This window comes from Candoia aspera, chromosome 3 (genome assembly GCF_035149785.1).
Source record: "Candoia aspera isolate rCanAsp1 chromosome 3, rCanAsp1.hap2, whole genome shotgun sequence".
Lineage (NCBI taxonomy): Eukaryota > Metazoa > Chordata > Lepidosauria > Squamata > Boidae > Candoia > Candoia aspera.
This window is the reverse complement of record NC_086155.1, coordinates 94,680,535-94,703,110: the sequence shown is the minus strand read 5'-3', so window position 1 is coordinate 94,703,110 and position 22,576 is coordinate 94,680,535. Positions and strand designations below refer to the sequence as shown.

The 22,576-nt window shown below is 39.6% G+C and overlaps 1 protein-coding gene across 1 annotated transcript in view; it reads left to right on the top strand.

Moving 5' to 3' along the window:
- The window catches only part of CRB1 (crumbs cell polarity complex component 1), a 99,060-nt gene that overhangs the window by 20,127 nt on the left and 56,357 nt on the right, over positions 1-22,576 (top strand). The window contains exon 5 of the mRNA XM_063299879.1: positions 3,166-3,348. Coding sequence (XP_063155949.1) covers positions 3,166-3,348 — 183 coding nt within the window. The remainder of the gene's footprint in view (positions 1-3,165; positions 3,349-22,576) is intronic.

Here is a 22,576-nt window from a genome sequence, read left to right as displayed (position 1 = left end):
GTAAATTCAGTAAGAAGAAAAGGGTGTAGCATTGGTCCCACTGGATCTCAGCATACCATTCGTTTGGAAGTGATTTGGGAAGTCATTAAGCAAACACGGAGGGCTGCTTTCTGAGGTCTTAGGATGAGGATTTGGGTTGTGTCCTAGCTGCACTGCATCCCTGCCTTCGCTTCCTGTAATCAGAAAAAGTACATATCAAGGAAAAGGGAACAGAAAATGTGTTTATGGAAATGGTAGATTTTGATTACTCTCTAATCAGACTGTACTGACTGTATTCTATACTGTAGATTAAGGCTACTTTCAGGTATCCCTCTAGCTTGTAATATGCTTGATGCTTTGGCTTAAAATATTGGGTTCATAAAGTCATTGTGATTTCTACAACATGGCGTTTAGCTTAGGGGCCTTCCATGTACACTCCTTTTCAGTTTTGGCTCCAGACTTGCCAACCCCACCATATTGGCTTGTTTCAATGGCTGAATCAGTATTTTTCTGGCTCTGCACTGATTTATATGAAACTGGAGAAAAGCTTTAGGGGGGTTTTGGGGGTGGGTGGGGAATGCTTGGCCCTGAGGCAAGTCTACTTTTATATTGGTATTGCTCTTGCTTCTTCATGCCTCCTGCCTCCTGGATACAACAAGGCCTTGCTCAGCATCCTTGGTGGGAAAGGAGGTGAAGCATCTACATTTCTCCTCCCTTACATTCTTGGTGAGTTGTCAGCCAGTGGCCATGTTTAGGATGGCCAATTTATTTGGGGAAAGGGTGAGTAGGTGCATAGTCCAGTATTTTTCCTATGAAATCCCTCAGATTTGCCACTCTGGAGTATGTATGGGTGAGGTCAGGCAATGTCTTGTCATGCGAGCTGAGACTTCTGACATGGATAAGTGCTTTCTAGCATGACTTCTGCCTCCTGTGGGCTAGATCCATGCCCTCCTGATTCCTACAAGGGGCTGGAAGGCTGTGACCAGAAGACTGTCAGTTTGTCTCAGTCTGAAGGGGATGATGTCTGCAGCCTTGAAAGAGATTGTGGTATGACTTCTCCCTAAGAGACCATCCTTGAACCCAAACATATTTGATATTACTTATTTTCCAATGTGTCCTTTAGGGAGAAGATTGTTGAGAGAGTGCTGAGGAGCCAGTTACAGAATGCAGCAGAAAGAAGTGGACTAGCTGGACACTTTTCAGTCAGGGTTCAAGTCTGGGTATGAAGACAGAAGTGGCATTACTCCCACTGGTAGATAATCTATGTCAGGATCTGGATGAAGGATATGACCCTCCTGATTGAACTAGATTTCTCAGTAGACTTTATTTATTTATCTATTCATTTACGTATTGTTTTCTGGCCTGCCTGCTGGCCTACCTGCCAGCCTGCTGGGGTTTATATACTGCTTTAGTCCCAAAGGGCTCCGAGTGGCTTACATTCCTTTTTTCAACAAGATTAAAATAGGAAACACTATAACGAAGAAGCAAACCAGGTTTATAGCTGTCATGTATGTGGTGACCAAAGAACAATAAATAGCCAAACATAACCCAGAGTGAAGTCTTCCCACATATGCCAGATCCATTCACAGGCCAAGTTGCTATGGCTCTCCTAAAAACCAGTAGGGTGAGTTTTAGTCTGATCTTCGTAGATAAACTTAACCTAAAATGGGTCTACCAATGAGAAGGTTCAACTCCTTGGGTCTGTTGAAGAGAAGTGACATGGAGCAAGCCTGCCTGACTCAATCTTATTGGATGTGGCAGATGTCACTGAAGTAGGCAATCCTATAGATTTCCAGGCCCTGAACCATGTAGGTCTTTAAAGGTGACGAGCAGCACCTTGCAGTGCAACTCTCTGAATAGGTGAAACTTTGGTACTTCCATCACTACTGAAGCAGAGAAATTCTGGACCTGCTGTAGCTTTTGGATAGTTTTCAAGGCATCCAGCACTGTGCAGAGTGAATTGCAATAATTTAAATGGGACAGGATAAGGTATAAGTGACTTTGAGCAGAGCTTCCTGATCCAGGAATACTAATAACTGGAGCACCCGATAGAACTGTGCAGAAGTCCCCTTGGCCATAGCTCCCACACCCTCTGTGAGCAGGATCTGTGAGCCCAAAGGGATTCCTGGATTAAGAACCAGAACAACCCCATCCAGAACCTTCTGGATCAGCTGTGAGAGTTGGGGATTAGGGACACTGTTAATCTGCTGGTTCTGCTCCTTCCTTAGTGGGAGGTTCCCATCAGTGGTGATAAGGAAAGAGAGATTGGCTTGGCAGCTTTCAGTTGTCAAGTGCAACAGGACTGGGTCTTCCCCCTCCCCCCCTCCCCTCCCCTCCCCTCCCCTCCCACTTCCCCACCTCTAATATCTTAATGAAGCTACTAGGAGAGGTCATCCATTAGTCTGGGATGCAATATTATCAATGGTTTATATCATATTATACATTGCCAATCCAGGCTGAGTAGGTGATGCTACTGAAGTCTTGTCTTGGTGCCTGAAGGATATTAGAGTCTGGATGGGATGAAACAAGCTGAAGTGTAACCCAAGCACTGCTTAGAGAAGAAATATCCCGAGGAGCAAATGCATGACATGGGGTGGGGGGGTGTCCTTCTGGACTCCTGGCTACTGCTGAATGGGCAGGTGAAAGTCGCCTGTATGCCAGTTGCAGCCCTGCCTGGAGTTGGAGGATCTTGCACGCAATGGTTAGTTATGCCCTCATCACTACTCATTTGGGCTAGTGCAACACACTCCACATGGGGCTGTCTTTGAGAACCACTTGGAAATTATACTGTTGGTACAAAATACAGCAGCCTGCCTATTCGCTGGTGCTGGGTGCTGTAAACATATTATCCTCTACCTCTGCTGTTGGCTTTGCATTGTATGCTAGTAGTTTTTTGGGTGCAATTCAAAGTCCTGGTGCCATATGGAACTGCCCTTTGTGAAATATATCCATCCAATTATGACACATTCAAGTTGTAACACAAACAAATGCATACAGAGCTAAACTCTTTTCTTCTGTGATGCCTCTCTTAACCCTTCCTTGACCCTTCTTTGAAGCCCTTCACGTATGCTCTAATACTTTCTCGGGTAGCAAATTGCATTGTTACTTTCAAAGTTATCATTCGACCCCCCAGTCAGAAATAAGAGCAATCATTGCCAATTCTTCCTGTTGTTTTCCATACCACAGGGTATACAGGTTCTTACTGTGAAATAGACATCAATGAATGTAGCAGTAATCCATGTCTCTGTGGGAGTGAGTGTGTGGAATTATCATGGTCAAGTTGGTATGGAAAAATTCCAGAACTACCCTCAGTGTTCAGCTACCATAAAGCATCGGGTTATGTGTGCAACTGTCCTTCTGGATTCACAGGTGAGCCTCCAGATCTGAGAATTTGGTACACTACGCTTGTGCTATAATCCAAAGGGTCCCCCTGGTGGACAACTACTGCAATAGCTACTGAGAGTTGTTTCATTAATTCAGATGATATCTCCGTATAGGAGATTCCGGCCGGGGAATTCTGGGAGTTGAAGTCCACACATCTTAAAGCTGCCGAGGTTGAGAAACCCTGATATTATGTGATGTGCAATGGATAAATGTTTCTAAATTTTTATGTGCATATGCTTAATATGAAAAAAGAAGTTTCTCCTATGAGCTGCTATCACATATAATGATGTATACTCAATTCTCTGTGAATATGATGTTGGTATCTGTGTAGCAATGGCACTTCAGCTACTTCCTGTAGTGGGGTGTCTTCCAAACGTTTTGAATTAGAAACATTCCCAAAAACATTTTCTGTTGCCCTAAATCAGAATGTAATTTAACATATTTATTTATTTGACATGTGGTTCATTTGCTTGGTATCAGAGATAGAACTAATTAACTGATAGATTTTCATGCGTTCAAAACTTGAAACTGTAGGTTTTAAAAATGATGTAAACTTTATTAATTCTGTATGCAGTATAGGTAACTCAGAAGTTCTTTCTACAAAAAGTATTTTGGAATTGAAATGAAAATTCTTAGGAAAAATATCCAGATGTAGCTTAAATGCCACACTAAAATCAGTTCAGAACTTCATCTTAAAGAACATTTCTAACTTTCGTGAAAGGCCACCTAGGGGAAGGGCTGTTAATTGGAGCAGGAGAGGTCTTTGTTGGGCGAGAGCCATTGGCAATGGAACAGAAGCTTCCAAGACATTTTAAGGCATTCTTTCTTCCCTGGGAGGATTGGATTCACACTTGGGGAGTCTCTTGGCAATGTTCTTTCTGATATCAGTAGATCTTCAGCCATGCCACATTTTAAAGTTTTTGTCGATCTTCCCAAAATAGAGTCTCCAATACATTGTGCAAAACTAGGCTGATAGCCCCCTCAAGTCTCTCAGCTTGGAGGTGAAGGGGCAGATGTCAGCACTAGTGATCCTTGGACAAGTGGGCTCTGATAACTGGCTGAGGATGCTGACCTTAACACCAGGCCTATTCCCAGAACAGAGTTTAAAAACTACTCCAACTTCTGAAGGACACTAGTCTTTCTGAATGGAGCTGGAAAAAAATAATTTTCCCTTTCATAAATCAAAAATCAACTTGTAGAAGTGTTACTTCTAAACACAAACACACAGACACACACACAAAACTCTTCTGTTGTAGGCTTCATTACAAAACAGTACTCACTAAAAACTATAGTGATGGTAGTAGTAATTCTATTTCACAGAGAGATGTACAGGCTACCTTCAGCATCACACCAAAATGATTTGAAGACTGAGTGAATGGGTCCATGAATAACCAGTTTTTCCCTGTAGCAATGATCACCCATTAATAAACTTGTTCCCTAGTAATTCTTCCAGGATCAGTGACTGAACACTCATATTGTTTATTTCAGTCATGGACCATCATAAAACCCACAGCATTTTTCACCAGATTGATCAATCTGTGTGATAATTTTGAAATCAGCTGCCGTCTTTGACAGATGAATTTTAGGATTTATTTAAAATGGGTTTACCAATAGTTATGGCCAGTGAGCTTACGCTTACTTCAACAAGTGCTTCAGTTTGATAAAGCTTCAGTCAAATCACCCAGCTGAAGCAGATTCACAGACAAAGCAATGATTTGCTTTGAAGCAGTGAATTGAATCAGGTGCTTTTGAAATGCTTTGTAGCTTTTCAAAGAGCTTTGCAGATTTAGTGGCTTTTCTACCGCTTGTGGCCAGCTACAAGCTTTAACTCTTTCACTTGTGTTAATGGAATGTTCCACTTCAAGCTAGTTCTGCCAATAGAACTAAAATCACAACTTAGCTCTCAGTATTTTAAGCATGGGTCCAAAGTTGCCCTTACTTTGCAATTTTGTACAGTCTGGGCAGGTTTTAGTCTCTTGACAGTGAGTAAATTGATGCCAGGTTAATACTTACAAGCAGTGCCCAAGCCTTTCCTGTTCTAAATATAGGAATGGGGTGTCAAGTTTAAAAATACTTTTTTCTCAGTGCTGGCACTTTCTCTGTGCTGGTTCTTGTCAATCTCTGTGAGATAGTATTTCACTGTGCCAACTACTTCTGCTGCCTTTGCTAGCTAATTAACCTAGAGTAATGCCACCAACCCACAACTTTGACACTACCAAGTCCTGCCACTTTCTAGGACAGGCCAGCTTGTCAACCAGCTATGCCAGCTCTTCTGGCATCCCAGAAATCCCAACAGTTGGAAACTGCAATGCTGTATGCCCCATAAGGGCAAGTCATTAGTCATTCTCCAAAGGCCTGCCCAGAAACAATCTACTTTTGCTAATGTGCTCTATGCAACCTGGCCTCCCTTAGAAGCCAGTTATTATCATAATGGACCATATTTGCCAACCAAATATGATAATTTACAAACCCCACAGAAAAGTCAAGTGACATGGAATAATAAATTACAGAAGAAGTCAGTGGTCATTCTTTTGGGCCATGCCTAGCCTGGCATCCAGAAAAGCAAATGGGAAGTTTTCTGCATGGATTCAGACAACTTCTGTCTAGGAACTTTGCTGGATAATCTGAAGAATGTTGTGTTATCCTTTATTCATTCCTACTATCTCTACCCTAAAATTGGTCCAGGACACTATTTCAAAACTTATTCCAATAAACCTTTGAATGTATGTATCTGAAACTTGGCAGGGCTAATTTCCTCTAAAGAGTACACAATTTTCATCCAATTTTCTCACAAAAATAAAGCAATTAAAGGAATCTTGAGGTCTCAGATCTTTAAACCTATTAGAGTCACTAGGAGTCAGGCGGCATATAAATTTAATAATAATAATAATAATAATAATATCAAATCAGATTCCCCTTGAATCTCAGATCACAAACATGCTCATGACCTCTTTTAGCCTTAGATTTCCAATTTATATTGAATTAGGGCTGATTTGTACAAGCCTAATGGTCAAGAAGTTGTCACTGAGTTGTAAGCTTACCTGACTCTAAGCATCAGGCTTAAATTTTGATTCCCCCGGATTTTTGATGACCTATATTTCAGTTGCAGACTCTTATCTCTTGCTTTTGTCAGTTAATTCACCTAATTCAGTTTACATTGATAACATATTTTATACTATTGTGCTATTATGGATCTGTTTGATTTTTATGTATGCTGATTTTAAATTGTTTCAGCTTTTATTACATTCTAATGCCTAGGGAGACATCACATATTAAGTGTCTAAGAAATTTAATAAAAAATAAGTACAGGACCATTTGAATTGGGAGCTAGTTCAATTGCAACTTAATCACAATTTTACCATGATTAAGATTCAGTTCAGATGTGCTCAAATTACTTTCTAACCATAGACTGATCCTGTAGCAGGTTCTATGCACACATAAAAAAAATAGCAATGTTATGCCATTTTGTGAGTGTTTGATCTACACGAATATTATCCACTGTTGGATTATTTTGTAATCCAGCCTCAAAATATGATGTCATGGAGGACAGGAAAAAGAAAAAGAAAAATTACACGAAAGGATTCTTTTGGGAGGGTTTTGTTTGAGCAAAGACGACTCCAGTTTCAGCTGCTGGGTTTAAGCTTTTTTTCATACAATAAGCAAATAACTAGGTTTCTATACTGGAATGGCTTTCTAACAGAATATGATGTAAGATAAAGGCTTTTGGACACAGACATCTCACAGAAAAATGAAAATAAGGCTACATTTAGAAAAGCCTCTCTGAACTATAATAAAGAGATGTTTCAGCATTTGTTATATTGTTCTCAGTCTAATTGCCTCCAGATAGCATTTGGGGTGTGTCTTCCATAAGGAAGGCTCTGACTGTACTGTCTCTTCCACCACCTTTATTGGTCTTGGCATCTTCAATCCCCAGAGGGGATCCTCAACATCTTTTGTCTTTTCTAACCAAGTTGAACCAACATGAAAAAACGTAATGTAATAGCACTTGAACCATATGTGTATTAATTCCTTAGCTAGAGAAGGTTGTGATATTCCCTAGAGGTGACAAACTGAGCAGCAAGCTTAAAGGGGAGAAGATACAGAACTACCATTGCCACAGAACCACTGATAAGAATTTCTTACCCAGCCTTCTTCAACCTGACCCTTCCAGTTGTGTTGGGACTGATACCCAGAATCTGGGACTTTTGTGACTTGCAATCCCAGGACATCTGGGGAGTACTATAAGCAGCCTCATCTAGAACAGATTTAAAATTCAGATCTTTATTTAATCAAGTGTACCTGCAAGCTGAAGTACCTACAGTGGCGGTTCCACGTAGTCATTCTTCTGGCCTCTAGCTCAGTGAATAAGGAGCTGGCCAAACCTGGGATTGTTATAAAACTAGCTGAAGAGCTGGACTTTCTTCTTTATAGTGGGCCCAAGGCTAGTGGTCAGTATCCTCACAGATATCTTCATCCAAAACTAATTTGCCTCTTGCTTCAGCATACATAAGAAGCATGCACCCAGAAAATCACAGATAGCAAAAGTATTTCCTTTAATGCTGGGAATGTGATGGGAGTTGGTGAGCTTTTTAAGGATTATATTTCTGAAACAAAAAAATTGGGTAATTAAGAAAAGGTAGACTAGAGCAGGAACCAAACAAACTCTCATGTTACATGGAGCTCTCCATGGTGCTGCAAACTTCAGTTTGCCCTGTATCATCAATATTGCTGCTCATCGTTCAGTACGATGATTGTATGTCTACATGATGTACTGATCTAGCATTACCACATCTAATCAGCCTGCACTGGCATTCATTCACTATTTATGCAGAGAAATAGCAAAATAGCTAAGGCAAAGGAAAGCCTGTCAATTGTCTCTTTGTATAGACAACTATTGTATGAACAATTATACCTTACTTGACTTTTTCTAACCAGTAACTAAATTGTGAGTATGTTGGACTAGGATGAGGAGATCCAGGTTCAAGTTCACCCTTAGACATGGAAGCCCACTGGGTGGTTCCAGCCTCCTTAACAATGTTTTTCTTGCAGGGGAGGGGTATGGGAGGAGGGAGTACTATGTTCACTGCCTTGAGCTCCTGAAGGAAAAGCAGGATATAAATCTAACGAACAAACAATGCAGATGATAATTGTTGGGCTGTTTTGAGGACAACTCACTCTTCTTTTGCATATCCTATATCCAAGGTGAGTCAGGTTTCAGTGCTTTTGTGCAATTAATGCCCATTGTCACTTTCAGCTATTGATCATTAAGACAAATCAAGATCTTGAACCATGATTTTTTTTTTTTTGCTGAACAAGATGACTAAATATATAATGGCAAGTGCCTTAAAAGGGTAGCAGTAGTATAACTTTATCAATTAGTCAGTTGACCATATCAAAAAATTGGGCATCAGCTGCAATAAAATGCAGTAACATAAAGCAGGTAAGATACAGTAAGATAAGATAAAATAGACTAGAGTGAGATAAAATAGGATAAAATACTATAGAGTAAGATAGGTGAAATAGAGATAAAAGAGTAAGATAAAAGAATATAAGATAATGCAGAAGCTTATAAGATGATTAATAAAATACAAAAACAATATATGTTTAGGTGAATTCATCACCTTTGCATGCCAGCCCAATGTGTTCTAAAAAATGTGTTCAGTTGGACAGCCCTGACTATAAACTTAGCCATTCCAGTGACTACATATGTGTTTGTGCCCTGAAGGAAGTAGCATAATCATTTGTTACAGTCCCAATATATGGTTCTGTCGAGTAGTGTCTGTAGGTACTGAGCCCTTGCTGGGGCATATAATTGGCAGTTAAATAGGACATGTGCAATGTCTTCTATTTCAAATGCTCCACAGACACTTAAAAGGGAAATAAGACAGTTGATTCCATTTTATCTATGATTTCATTGCTGGTCTTTAATAGAGACAAGGCAGGTAGGAAACCATTGAGGGGAAAAAGGACAAATATGCAGTACCAGATTTTGCATAATAAAAGAAAGCAAAGCTCTTAAAGCTTCTTTGTATTGTTCTTTGAACTTATGATCCTTACAGCTGTGGCTATTTTCTCTGCTTTCTCCCTCCCCACACAGTATTAATTCAGACCATTGACATGGAACTGATGGCAATAGTATCTGTGAACATCAGGCTATAGGAACCAACATTCACTTCCAGTCATAACTGTTGCACCAGTATTAGTTTGCTGGGTTTTCCTCCAGCATGAACTTCTAAAGTTATGGATATCAAGTCTCAATTATTTCTTTTTCTTCAGCAGTCCTGAGAGGTAGATTAGAATGAGATATAACAAAAGCCCATGCCATCCATTGATCTTCATGTCTGATTGGAAACTGGAAGTGAGATACTTTGGTTCAGATTAATAGAATTCACTGGATGACTTTGGGCAAACCATTATTTAAACTTCTTACAAATTTATTGTGGGAAGAAATGAGGTAACCTGTAACATAATCTGTCAAATGTGCTATGAATTCCAGGAAGTAGGGTGGGATACAACTGTGGGATAAATGAATATGACATCAACATGAGAACACCTGTGCTAACAGGTGGATGGAATTATATTTAATTTTTAAAAAGGCACAAACTAAGCCATGTTAGCTAGTCAGTCCACAATCCATGCCAGATGAAAGGCCACATTTTGTCCCGCTTTACTGAAAGTTACATTTTATGCAGAACAGGCTTCTTAGAGCTTCATACAGAATTGATAATCTACCTAGCTCAGGAATTCCCAGGCTTCTAACAAGTGAGATTTCTTTACCCTAACCACCTCTACCCCAGAGTTCCAAAAGATGAATGAATCCTAATCATTTGAGCTACTTCTTGAAAGGCAATGGCCAATTAGTTAAATCCTTCATTAGTTTTCATTACGTAAATGGCAGACAAATGAATGGCAGGCATGTTCCTGATAGGCTTCTCTGAGAAAAACCCAGCAGAAGGTTATTCCATACCAATGAAAAGGCACTGTTCCATGCTTCAGCAGATCTTATTTCACACTTAACTGAAACTGCAGCAGATCTTTACTGCTTAATGAGAAAGAGCAATATATTTCATGTGGGAGAACTTTTTCTCTAGACTATAGATAACTGCATATTATGGAGACTTTAAAGCTGTGATCAGAATTATAGGATTAAGAACTGCACCCCTATATATACTTACCTGTCAATAAAATTAACTGAACTCAGGGAGTCTTACTTTTGATTGCACTATAATATGTTAGCCTCAACAGAGCATCATGGAAACTTACTAAGCATTTGCTGACTGAATTTTTAAAAAATGAAAGAAAGAAACAATTAGCACTTTAAAGCACTTTTCCCTCATTCCAAAACCCTTTGATCTTGAAAGAGCATTTGGACAAGTTCAAAATAGATCTTAAGATTTGTCATTTTGCCATCATTTTAAAGCCTTTCTTTAATTCATCACATCCTTAATAGGAAAAGCTGTTAACCTTGACTTTAACTGCATATACTATTTCTTTGTCTTTTTTCTTTTTGCCGTCGATTTTCAAGGGATCCATTCTGATTTTGAGGAAATTCTGACCAGGTGTTCTCTTTGAATCACTTAACCTCAGTCAGGAAATAGGAATTATTGAGAAATTTGCATATACCTATACCAATAATTCATTTTGCTAAATCCTAGTTTTCCTCTTCATTCCTTGGTTCTTGCTTACCAGGAGATAAATAGTACTATATATTTATATAATTCCTAAAACAAAACACAGAAGAAGTGCATGATCTTTTACTAAATTTAGGACACACATTTCTGAAATTTTGGGGTGTTTTGTTCCTTTTCTAAAGAATATGCTTCTAGTAGTTTTGGATCTGAAGAAGTGTTTGAAAGTTTGATTAATGCCTACTAAAGTCTCAGAACGTACAGTATATGGCTAGCTGAGTGCAATTTCTAAGGCCTGAGATGAAGCTGCAGAACTCTGTTCATTCTCATTGCCAACACTTGAACCCCTTTCATATAAGGAAGAGAGGGAGGGACAGGCATTATTTGTTCAAGCAAAATTGCTTCCCAATAAACACAAACAAGTAGATACAGGATGGTAGTCACTATGTTCACAATGAAAGCAGAGATCAAGGTATAAACTTGCTAATTTAGTGAAAGTAGCGGATGTTTGAATTCAGTTTTGTGAATTAGGGGAGAATAACAGAACTTTGAAAGCTTGTCACAGCTTCTCTCTGCCCCATCTTATATCAAACTAAATCAATGCAGTGTTATTTTGAGTTTCTTTCCCACACTATCCTCTTCCTCAGGACTGAGTAATCTGTTTCTGAAAGTCCCCCCTTAACAGTTTGCTCATTCGCTCCCCATTCCTAAGACCAGGTCTACATATTCCCTCACAGCTGCACATCTTGGCCAGGCAACCAACAGTAAAAGTAAAGTCTGTTTCATGTTGAGCTTGACTAACCAGTCCTGACCCTGCTTAGCTTTTGAGGTTAGCCAAGATCAACCAGTTGCTGCCACCTACCAATGCTGACCACTAGATAGCAGCGAAAAGTTAGTTTTCTGCGCCTCTTGTTGCCATCTAGTGGTCACTTAGCCAAGGTATTTTAAGCCTAAATCCCAACACCCCATAGATTGCAAGTTGCTCATGATTGCATTATTCCCTCCAAGGTATGTGCTACATAATACCTTCATTATTTATTTATTGCAACATTTCTATGCAGCCAAAACAAGTTGATTTACATATTAGAATCAATCAAAATAACACAAGCAGGTGTGCAAGTGTCCAAATTTGCATGAATTCTTCTTCAGACACAGTGTTATAAAACAACCACAAAAAGGAAATAGAGCAGGAGAAATTCTAAAACTTAAGCTAGATATTGAAAATAGTGAAGTTTGGCATTCATGTCTATCCCAAAATGGTGTTGCTGGCATCACATTACAGTCCCTGTTAAGGGACAAAGAGAATAGTGATTCCCTTTGCCCTGCAAATACAAAAGACTATGAGTCCCCAGTATCACCCACCAAGTGCCTTCACAAGGCAGAGATCAATACAGAAACAAATTACTATTTCTATAAACAAAGACAAATTATGTGGTGCTATCTAGTAGCTAGATGGAACTGAACACCCCGAACTTAAGTCTGGCACATCTTCCTGAACAAACAGCTGATTCACAGAATCCATTTAAACCCTCAGATCTACCTTATCTGAAATGAGATGTGAGAGAAACAAGTAAATTGCCTAGAGGGACACCCTAAAATTAGGGGAGGTTCGCTTATTCGCTCTTTTAAAAATTATTTGCAGCTGTGACATGGCCTTAAGGCACTTATACTGAGTTGATAAAGGGTTAAGTTTATAATCTGCAAAGTGTTCGATTTTATCACGCTGCAGTTATGTGAAGAGAGCAGATCTGGCAAACCATTCAATTACAATGCATCGGATATGCATATGTCAGAGGAATGTAAAAGCCTAATTAACAGGAAGATAGATCCATATATAATATGTATAAATACATATATGGAATCAATTTAAGTTTATCAGTAAATCTAGAGCATATGCACTATCTTCTCACTTTTACAACACAAATACTTTTCCAAAACAGACAACAAACTGATATCCTGGATCTATTCCTTAAAATCAGGAGAGCGTAGGGTTATCCTCTCCGCTGTACCTCCAAACAGCCAAAACTCTTCATGAGATTACAAATTACATGTTTTAGAAATATAATTCAGTTTCACTCTGAGATCCTTAAATTTAATATTCCTTCCCAAAATCATATTAACCTATGTATCTGAAAACAAAAGAAAGCTACAGTATAATAGGGCAAGGGCAAGTTATGTGAGTTTTAAAAAATCTTCAAATTTCTTACATTGCCAACATAAAAAAAACCTAATGATCATCCTTTTTGAACATTATTTGAGGGGTCCAATAGACCTGAAATAATATTTTTGATGAATGGATTTCATTTTTAAATCATAGGAAGTATATTTCATGTTTTTTTTATACCTGGGCCCATTGATTTTCCAAAATTGGGTGTTCCAATTCTTCCTTCCAACGGTCAAATATAAAACTGATACTAACTTTCATTTTACCTTTTAATATCTTATAAATTGAATTGCTCATTTCCATTCAAGCACAGCATTCCTTAAAGAAGCTAGAGTTGCAGGTACCTCGGAGACTGCTGAAGCATCGGCTGCACTGTTTAGTTGCTGTATGTTTCAGTTGTATATATTGCCAAGCATATAGTGGAGGTAAGTCTAACTCCAATTGCAATCTCTCAAAAGCTTTAAAACAGCCATTACAAATCGTATTAATCCTTTGTTTAGGCCAAGCATTCCAATAGAACATCTTCCTCACTATTTTCAAAATTTGAGTTATAGTGCACTGTCAGCTTCTTGTGTGATCTGGGATCAAAATGTAACCATTTAGCTATTAATGACCAAATATGCCTATTAGCTTTCAAAGGAGTGTATGAAGGAGAGACAGTTTGGTCTAGTGGTTAAGGTGCTGGGCTAGAAAGCAGGAGTCAGAGAGTTCTAGTCCGGCCTGAGGCATGAAAGCCGGCCGGGTGACCTTGGGCCAGTCCCTCTCTCTCAGCCCCTCACCTCACAGGGTTGTTGTTGTGGGGAAAATAGGAGGAGGAAGGCACATTAGGTATGTTCGCTGCCTTGAGTTATTTATAAAAATAATAAAGGTGGGATAGAAAATAAACAAATATCTGGATCCTAAAACTTCAGAGGTGTTACACTTTTACTCTTCAACTGAGCCCAAAGAGGAAAGAAATCAGTGTCATTCCCCACCCCACCCTCAAAAAAGATGCTAAAGTAAAAGCCCATCATATAACTGAAAATCTGATAGGTTGAAACCACCATCCTCATAAGAGATATTCTAGGGGCAAAGAAAATGGATTATCTGGGCCCTTTTCAAGTCTGGACATGGAATAGAGATGGCATTGATTGCACTAGTAGATTATTTTTGTCAGAATCTGGATGGGGGAAGTGCACCCATCCTGACCTTTCATCAGCTTTTGATAGGATTGACCTGGACTGCCTGCAGAGGTTGAGGATTGGGGTCACTGTGTTGCAGTGGCTTCAATCCTTCCTCAGTGGGCAGTTTCAGTCAGTGGTAGAGGGAAAGAAAGATCAACCTGGCATCTACTCTTTTCTATTTAACATTAATATAAAGCTTCCAGATTTGAGGTTCAGTATCACCAATATGCCGATGATGTATCATTGCCCTAGGCCAACTGGTAACAGCATTAAAGTCCTGCCTCAGTGCCTGGAGGCTGTGGAAGAGAGGGAACACACCTAAATTAAATAGTAGAAAGATGGAGTTACTCTTTGTCCACCAGATTTTTCTTTCTGGCCCTGTGGTATCTCTTGACAGGGTGTCACTACCCCTGAAGGAGCAGGCCCACAACTTGGACTCTTGACTCCTGCTACAGCAGAAGGTGTCAGGTATGGCCGTGGGGACTGTTTCCTAGCTTTGGCTGAGGCATCAGTAGTGGCCGTATCTGGGGTGAGAAGATTTTGCTACAGTGACTCATGCCCTCATTACCACCTCTTAGACCACCAAGTGCCCTCTATATTAGGCTACCTTTGAAGATAACTTGGAGGTTACAGCTGATACAGAATACAGTGGCCTGTGTGCTGAGTGGCATTTGCAGGCCCTACCCTAGTTACCACTAGGTTGTTGGGTACAATTTAAAGTGCTGGTAGTAACCTATAAAATCCTACATGGCTTGGTGCCTGGTTATCTGCAGGACTGAATTCTCCTGATGGACTTGGCCCAACCAATTCTATCTACCCAGGAGAAACTGCTACTAGTGTGCCATTATGGGATGCTGGTTTTTTATCCCTTCCATCTACCATCTAAAGTAGCATTACAGAATTTTTCTCTCCAAATCTAACTGCACCTATGTTTTAGAAGTCCCTCTTATTTACCATTACTCTCCTTTCTTTTCCTTTTCTTCTTTGAGCATGCATTCACATTCCCCGCCTGTTTTGATCAACAGTCAGCAAGTGGTTACAGTTGAGCATCTCGAAAGAAGCTATTTTGCACAGGTCTGGTAAAGGGTGGGGGGTGGATTTATTTTGGAAAATCACATACACAAGACTCAGTAGGACTCCTTCCCCTAATTTTTAAACATTCATAGGTGCCAATTAGAGAAGCAGCTAGGGTCTTTTAGTAAGCCATGAGCACACAGAATTCCAAGCTTAACTAAGCTTTGTCACATTAGAACATTCTTCACCTGCAGTTTCATCCTCACAGTCATTCATCCACTCATTCACCTGACTGTTGCAACCTGGAACTGGTTGTCTAAGAGCACTGGGGTTTTTCCATCCAGACAAAGAGGTTCTACGGGAATCTTTTGTTTCATGTCTTTTATAATCTACTGGTTGCTGGGCTGAATTGCCTTGCACAATGCTGCTTTACAAGCTGTCACTTAAATGTTTATTTCTCCAGTCCGTATCCTCATTCCTCTGCAGTCTGCTTCTTGCCCCCTCCCCCTTGTCATCTTGGTATGCCAGGTATCTGGTGAGATGTAAACGTGCTGCTTTCATTTTCCAATAATAGCATCCCGGGCTCTTTCCTTTCCTTTGGTACTGGCTATAGATCTTTTGCGGAGAGGAAAAGTCCTTATTTTTATTATAGTAGCAAGAAAAATACAACTCCCATGGTAAGGCAAAAATACCCCAGTGCTCCTTTCAAGGAGCCATGCTTTCCTTCAGAGCCAAAAGAGTGACTGGATGAGGAGTAATCACTGCCATGGCATCATGATGTCACCCCACCAACAGACAGGAGAGGGGGCCTATGAAAAGCCAAACAGCTTTGTGCTTTTGGGAAGCACAAAGGATCCTGGGGCTTCATTTCTGCCCCAAGAGAAGGGAAATCTACAAGAGCCAAGTGGGGAGCCATTTAAGCCTCCTTCTGCATCTGATGTACTTGTAGGCTACTGCAGCTTCATGCCTTGACCATGAAGATGAAATCTAAAACAAATCATTCAAAAGAGCTTTTTATAACCCTACAGAACAATGCAAATTATGTACTTCCACACACACACACCATCTTTTTCATCATTTATACAGATCTCAAAATTCAGGTTGGGGGGGAATATTTGAATTTCAATTTTATATAGCTGAAAATAATTAAAAATCTATTTTACCTGGAACGTTTCCAGCCCTTTCCTTCATCGCAGCTGGCTTAAGGAATATGGCAAAGAGAAGTGGATGATAACAGAGGCTTTAGAAGGGGTGAGGTTGTGACAGTGAAGCTGAGAGGTGTTAAGAAAAGTAAGGAAGCTGCTCATTATGTCTAGTGTTGTTCATGCACAAGTTCTCAATTAGCAATAAAGAAACCTGTCCTGATGCAAGCACACCACTAAGATTCAGGTATGTTAATATATACTGGAAAATGTGCATTTTGTCTCCCATATTATCTTTTTACCTAAATGGTTTCTCTACACAGAATCCTAAATACTAGCTAATAACAGCTGATAGTATAAATTGTTTTCATTGGAAAGCATTGCATTTCCATCTAAGCTCTACTTACTGTATATGCTATTTTTCCTGGTGTGTTTTTTAGAGATAATTGAAAAAGGAAGTACTTTTAATGGGAATTTCAGCAGGTAGAGTTTGTCAAGAAAAGTAGGCAATCGCTCTAAGAAGGTTTAAAATAAAAACAGTAATACAAAATGCTTCTCATTTCTATGGGGGATAATTTGTAGAAGCCCTAGTATAGTTTAATGATCATAATATTTATTAACAACATTCAACCTTCTTCTGTTCTTGAACAGAACCAGAATTTTTTTTTTACAAATGAAAAGCAGATGAAATATCCTGATAGTCAGATCCACATTTGCATCAGTGTGAGAGCTGATGAGTAAGTATAAATATGCATTACCATTCACATTTTTATTTATCTGTGAATATTCTACAATTAGGAGCTGACATGCTCAATAGGAGATTGCCTAAGTAAAAAGATAACTGAGATGACATTGCCAGCTCATATATACATTCTCCAGTATCTGTTAACACACCTCAATATGGATGTCTCATAATAGGCTCTTGTGTTGCAGTTGTGCACTTATTCATGAAGCTCATTTATAGCAATTAGACACACTAATGCAAAGAGCTCCCACAGTGTATGGGAAAACCCTAATTCTTTTTCTTGACTTTGTTGGAGGAAAAGCACCACCTGATTCATCCCCTGATAACTACAATGATTGATCCCTTCCCATCATTCAATGGAGAAAAAACTTCCATAATATCCAATGATGGGGTTGGTTCCAACCATCCAATCTGCTAGGAAGGGATTTCAGAATACTTAAATATTAGTTTAAAAATGAATATATTTTCAGGAAAACTACAATAGCTTTGGCATCACCAACTATCATGGAGAATAACATTTGACCTAAATCTGAGAGATCCTGATACAGCAAACTTAGATTGCAAAAGTGTTGCAGAGGTTGGGTTCACCTACTTTAGTTCGAGCACAACTACTGCATCTATTACCATAACAAGGTTTATATTTCATGGAGCTCTTTAGATACAGTGCAATCTTTCAGACCTTCTTACCTCATCCCAAAATATATCATATACACATATACAAATTGGGATAGTCATTCATTCCAGACAAATTCCATCCTTTTCAATGCTACTCCTATTGCAGTTCTCTTTTTTCAACTAGTTCATCCTTATTAAAACTATCATTTTCTACCTTGCTGGCTCTTAGACTATATTATAACATGATCTGACAATGAGGTTATGCAAACCTAGCCACTTTTACATAGTATACATGCGCATTGCATTTCTACAATACACAATTCTCACAAACCACTGAACTGTTTTCCCCAGCTGCTATATCCCTGGGCAAGATTTAAAGGTAGGAGCAGTTTCACACAAGACAGCACAATGGATGTACATGCCTATCTCAATTAGAATAAACAAGAAACAGCCAACAAGTGACAAGATACACAGACGTTTTCACAGCAGATTGGATGTTGCCCAAGCCCTTTGTGTAATTGTATTCAATTGCATGCAAGTGAGCATGCTTTAAAACCATAAGTGTTTTCAGGGGTGAAAATGAATTTTCTTGCCAATCCTGGTGCAAGATCTTTATTCCAATGAATTTTGAGCTTACACAATCTGCACAATATTATGAAAGCACACAAAAGGCATTGGAAGTTATATATCAAACAAAGCAGTCTTTTTCACGCCTTCCCCCTTCCCAGGACTGAGTTATCTTTTATCTTTTATTTTCCCTTAATGGATCCTGCATGTTTTCACCAACCATTAACTTTACATTCCTCCATACCAGTGTTTCTCAACCTTGAAAGTTTTAGGCTTTGTGGACTTCAACATTCCCTGGGTAGGGAATTCTGGGAGTTGAAGTCCACACATCTTAAAGTTGCCAAGGTTGAGAAATAATACTCTATACAAATGTCTTTAAGAGGTCATATTCACTCTATTCTGCATCCCATCCCATCCTCCTAATATGCTCTGAAATGTTGGGGAGCCCTCTGGACAGATGTGGGTAACAGCAGGAAGGGACAACAGAAGGACAAAAAGGAAGGATCCCACCATATAAGCAGTATATTATAGTTGTAGCCATGACTGCTATTCCATTCAAAAATAACTTCATGCCATAACACAGTTAGAAATGCATTAAGAAATACAGAATCAGAAAAGAAGTCAAGTTTATCATGACTGTCAACAAAATAGAGCAAATGCCCAGTGACTCTTTTTAACTTTATTTAACATTAGCCATGATAATGTTTGCATTCTGTATTGTGATTATTTATTGTAAACCTTTCTGAGATATATAATAATGAGAAATAATATAGAGACATATTGAATAAATAAGCATACTCATCTTCTAAGAAAACAAAATTAAACAGCCCATTTGTCCTACTAATTTTTTCAAGATAAAGAACTAGATTCTGAGCTGACTTGACTTCATATTCACAAATTGCATTTTTTCCATAATCCCTAATAATTCTGCCCTTTTTCTGTTGTGATGTGCCCGTTCTTTAAAACTTACCTTACGTACATTTTAATTCCTGTTCTATCACAAATTTTTAGGGGTGGTGCAGATGACTTGGCTTCCACTTACTTTTGGATCTTCCTATTCTGATTAGCAGTACTAGTGTCTTCCCTGTGGAAGAAGCAGCCCAAATTTAGGAGGGGGAAGATCACCCCCTTCCTCCTCCCGCACAACACAAACATGCAATGCTTACACTAATGGGAGTCTTGTCATAAACAGGTAATGTGGTCTCCTTCAGCACCAAATATAATTAAAGATGCCTGCTGATGCCCAGTTTAATGTAATTTGAAAAGAAATGGGAAGCTGGCATGCTACTACAAAGGGAAGCACCAGGCTTCAGTATCATCTTTATTTACCAGAATGTTTCAGGTCCATGTGTAAGCTGCAAAGGCCTTTCAAGAAATGAAAAATATAGGCAGATAGAGATGACAGATAGAGATGATAGATACAGATGATTGATAGATTGATTGATTGATTGATTGATTGATTGATAGAAGGTAGGTAAGTAGATAGGAAGGTATTTGTCCCTTCAAGTCAGTGTTGACTCCTGGCAACTGCCCGGACAATTTCCTGCAGTTTTCTTGGCAAGGTTTTCGGAAGTGGTTTGCCATTGCCGCCTTCTTCCTAAGGCTGAGAAAGAGTGACTGGCCAAGATCACCCAGCTGGCTTCATGCCTAAGGCAGAACTAGAACTCAAGAACTCCTGGTTTCTAGCCTGATGCCTTAACCACTACCCCAAACTGGTTCTCGAGTAAATGTAGCTCAATGCAAAAATATAAGTGTAAGCTGAGGAAGCATCATGGAAAGCTACAGAGGATGGCAAGAAGCAAACCCTCCAATTTGCCATTTGGTCAATAAGTCTTTCATTACAGGCCATTCTCATGCCAGCCACTCTATGAAAAGGCTGCTCCCTCCTGACACCACCTCTGTGAGAAAATCCACAACTTAGTCTCCTAATTCCAGATGTGTCCCTAGCATTTCAATGTATATGGCTATAAACATAGCCTTCATGTTCCTCAATAGCGGGTGACAGTCAGCTGAAGCATCTGAACTGTCACTCAGAATGAAATTTCACTAAATTAAATGGGGCTTATACTCTCACCCTACCTATCCAACTTGTATGCAGAATACATCATGCGATGTGCTGGGCTTGAGGAATCCAAGGCTGGAGTTAAAATCACTGGAAGAAACATTAACAATCTCAGATATGCAGATGATACCACTTTGATGGCTGAAAGTGAAGAGGAACTGAGGAGCCTTATGATGAAGGTGAAAGAAGAAAGTGCAAAAGCTGGCTTGCAGCTAAACCTCAAAAAAACCAAGATTATGGCAACCAGCTTGATTGATAACTGGCAAATAGAGGGAGAAAATGTAGAAGCAGTGAAAGACTTTGTATTTCTAGGTGCAAAGATTACTGCAGATGCTGACTGCAGTCAGGAAATCAGAAGACCCTTAATCCTTGGGAGAAGAGCAATGACCAATCTCGATAAAATAGTTAAGAGCAGAGACATCACACTGACAACAAAGGTCCGCATAGTTAAAGCAATGGTGTTCCCTGTAGTAACGTATGGCTGCGAGAGCTGGACCATAAGGAAGGCTGAGAGAAGGAAGATAGATGCTTTTGAACTGTGGCGTTGGAGGAAAATTCTGAGAGTGCCTTGGACTGCAAGAAGATCAAACCAGTCCATCCTCCAGGAAATAAAGCCAGACTGCTCACTTGAGGGAACGATATTAAAGGCAAAACTGAAATACGTTGGCCACATCATGAGAAGACAGGACACCCTGGAGAAGGTGCTGATGCTAGGGAGAGTGGAGGGCAAAAGGAAGAGGGGCCGACCAAGGGCAAGGTGGATGGATGATAATCTAGAGGTGATGGATTCGTCCCTGGGGGAGCTGGGGGTGTTGACGACTGACAGGAAGCTCTGGCGTGGGCTGGTCCATGAAGTCACGAAGAGTCGGAAGCGACTAAACGAATAAACAACAAAAGTCTTAGAGAGCCAGTTTGGTGTGGTGGTGAAGGCATCAGGCTAGAATCCAGGAGACCATGAGTTCTAGTCCTGCCTTGGGCACAAAGCCAGCTGGGTGACCTTGGGCCAGTCACTCTCTCAGCCTAGGAAGGAGGCAATGGCAAACCACTTCTAAAAAACCTTGCCAAGAAAACTGCAGGGACTTGTCCAGCCAGTCTTTGAGAATTGGATACGATGGAACAGCTTAAAAAAAAAGTCCTAGGTAAGGGCTCATAGCATTTCAGGCTAAGTGGCATTTCTATGGATTGAGGAGTAAGTTCCCACTGAATTTAGCAGCATTCCACAGGACCAGGTTACAAGACCACCCTCTTATATTATGCTAGGCACAACAACAAGCCCAGTGTGTGTAAGCAGTACCATTCTAATGGATTGTGTACAAGATCGTTGAAACAGGACATCTACCTGAAGTACAATCAAATAAATACAGCTTCTCGAGTGCAGGCATGGCTTGAGATACGTATATGTTTTTCCAGACTTCCTTGTTTTCCCAACTCTATTTCCAACAGTTCCTTCATCCATTTAAAAAAAAGTTTTTGCAAAAATTCATGTGGATTTCCACAAGCACATTTCTTTTTCTCTCTCAAAATATATACACAAATGCACACAGGCTCACACACATTTTCATAATGGGGCTGTTTTTGACAGTATTTCAGTGTGTACTTTTCGTTCCATCCAGCAACTAAAGTTGAATTGAAGGGATGAGAAATTGTTGCTGATTCTTACAGAAAAGACTACACTTGTGCCTGAAGTATAAGGGTTAATTATTTTAGCCTGGCTGGTTTTACTTCCTTGCTTACCCACTTCTCCCCACCCCTCATAAAGTTCATTTCCTCCTTTCAGCAAAGAGCAATTATCACTTGACAATTAGCGGCACAGATGCGGTAACATCTGAATTTTCTTGATTATTCAATGAAATTTGACATAGCAGTTCAGGATGAACAAGCCTTTGAATATACTGAGCCTTAAAGAATGGGGCTGCCTTTTGATTATATTTTCAAAAAGGAAGATATAAAGTGCTAAAATGGGGTAGGAAATTACATTGAAATACATACGTGTGTGTGTGTGTGTTCAAAGTAGTTCCTGTTGAGTTCACTATAATTAACTTTCATGGGATTAAGTTATCAGAGTGCAACTTTTCTTATTTTTCCTTTCCAAACTATAATTTCTAAACAAACC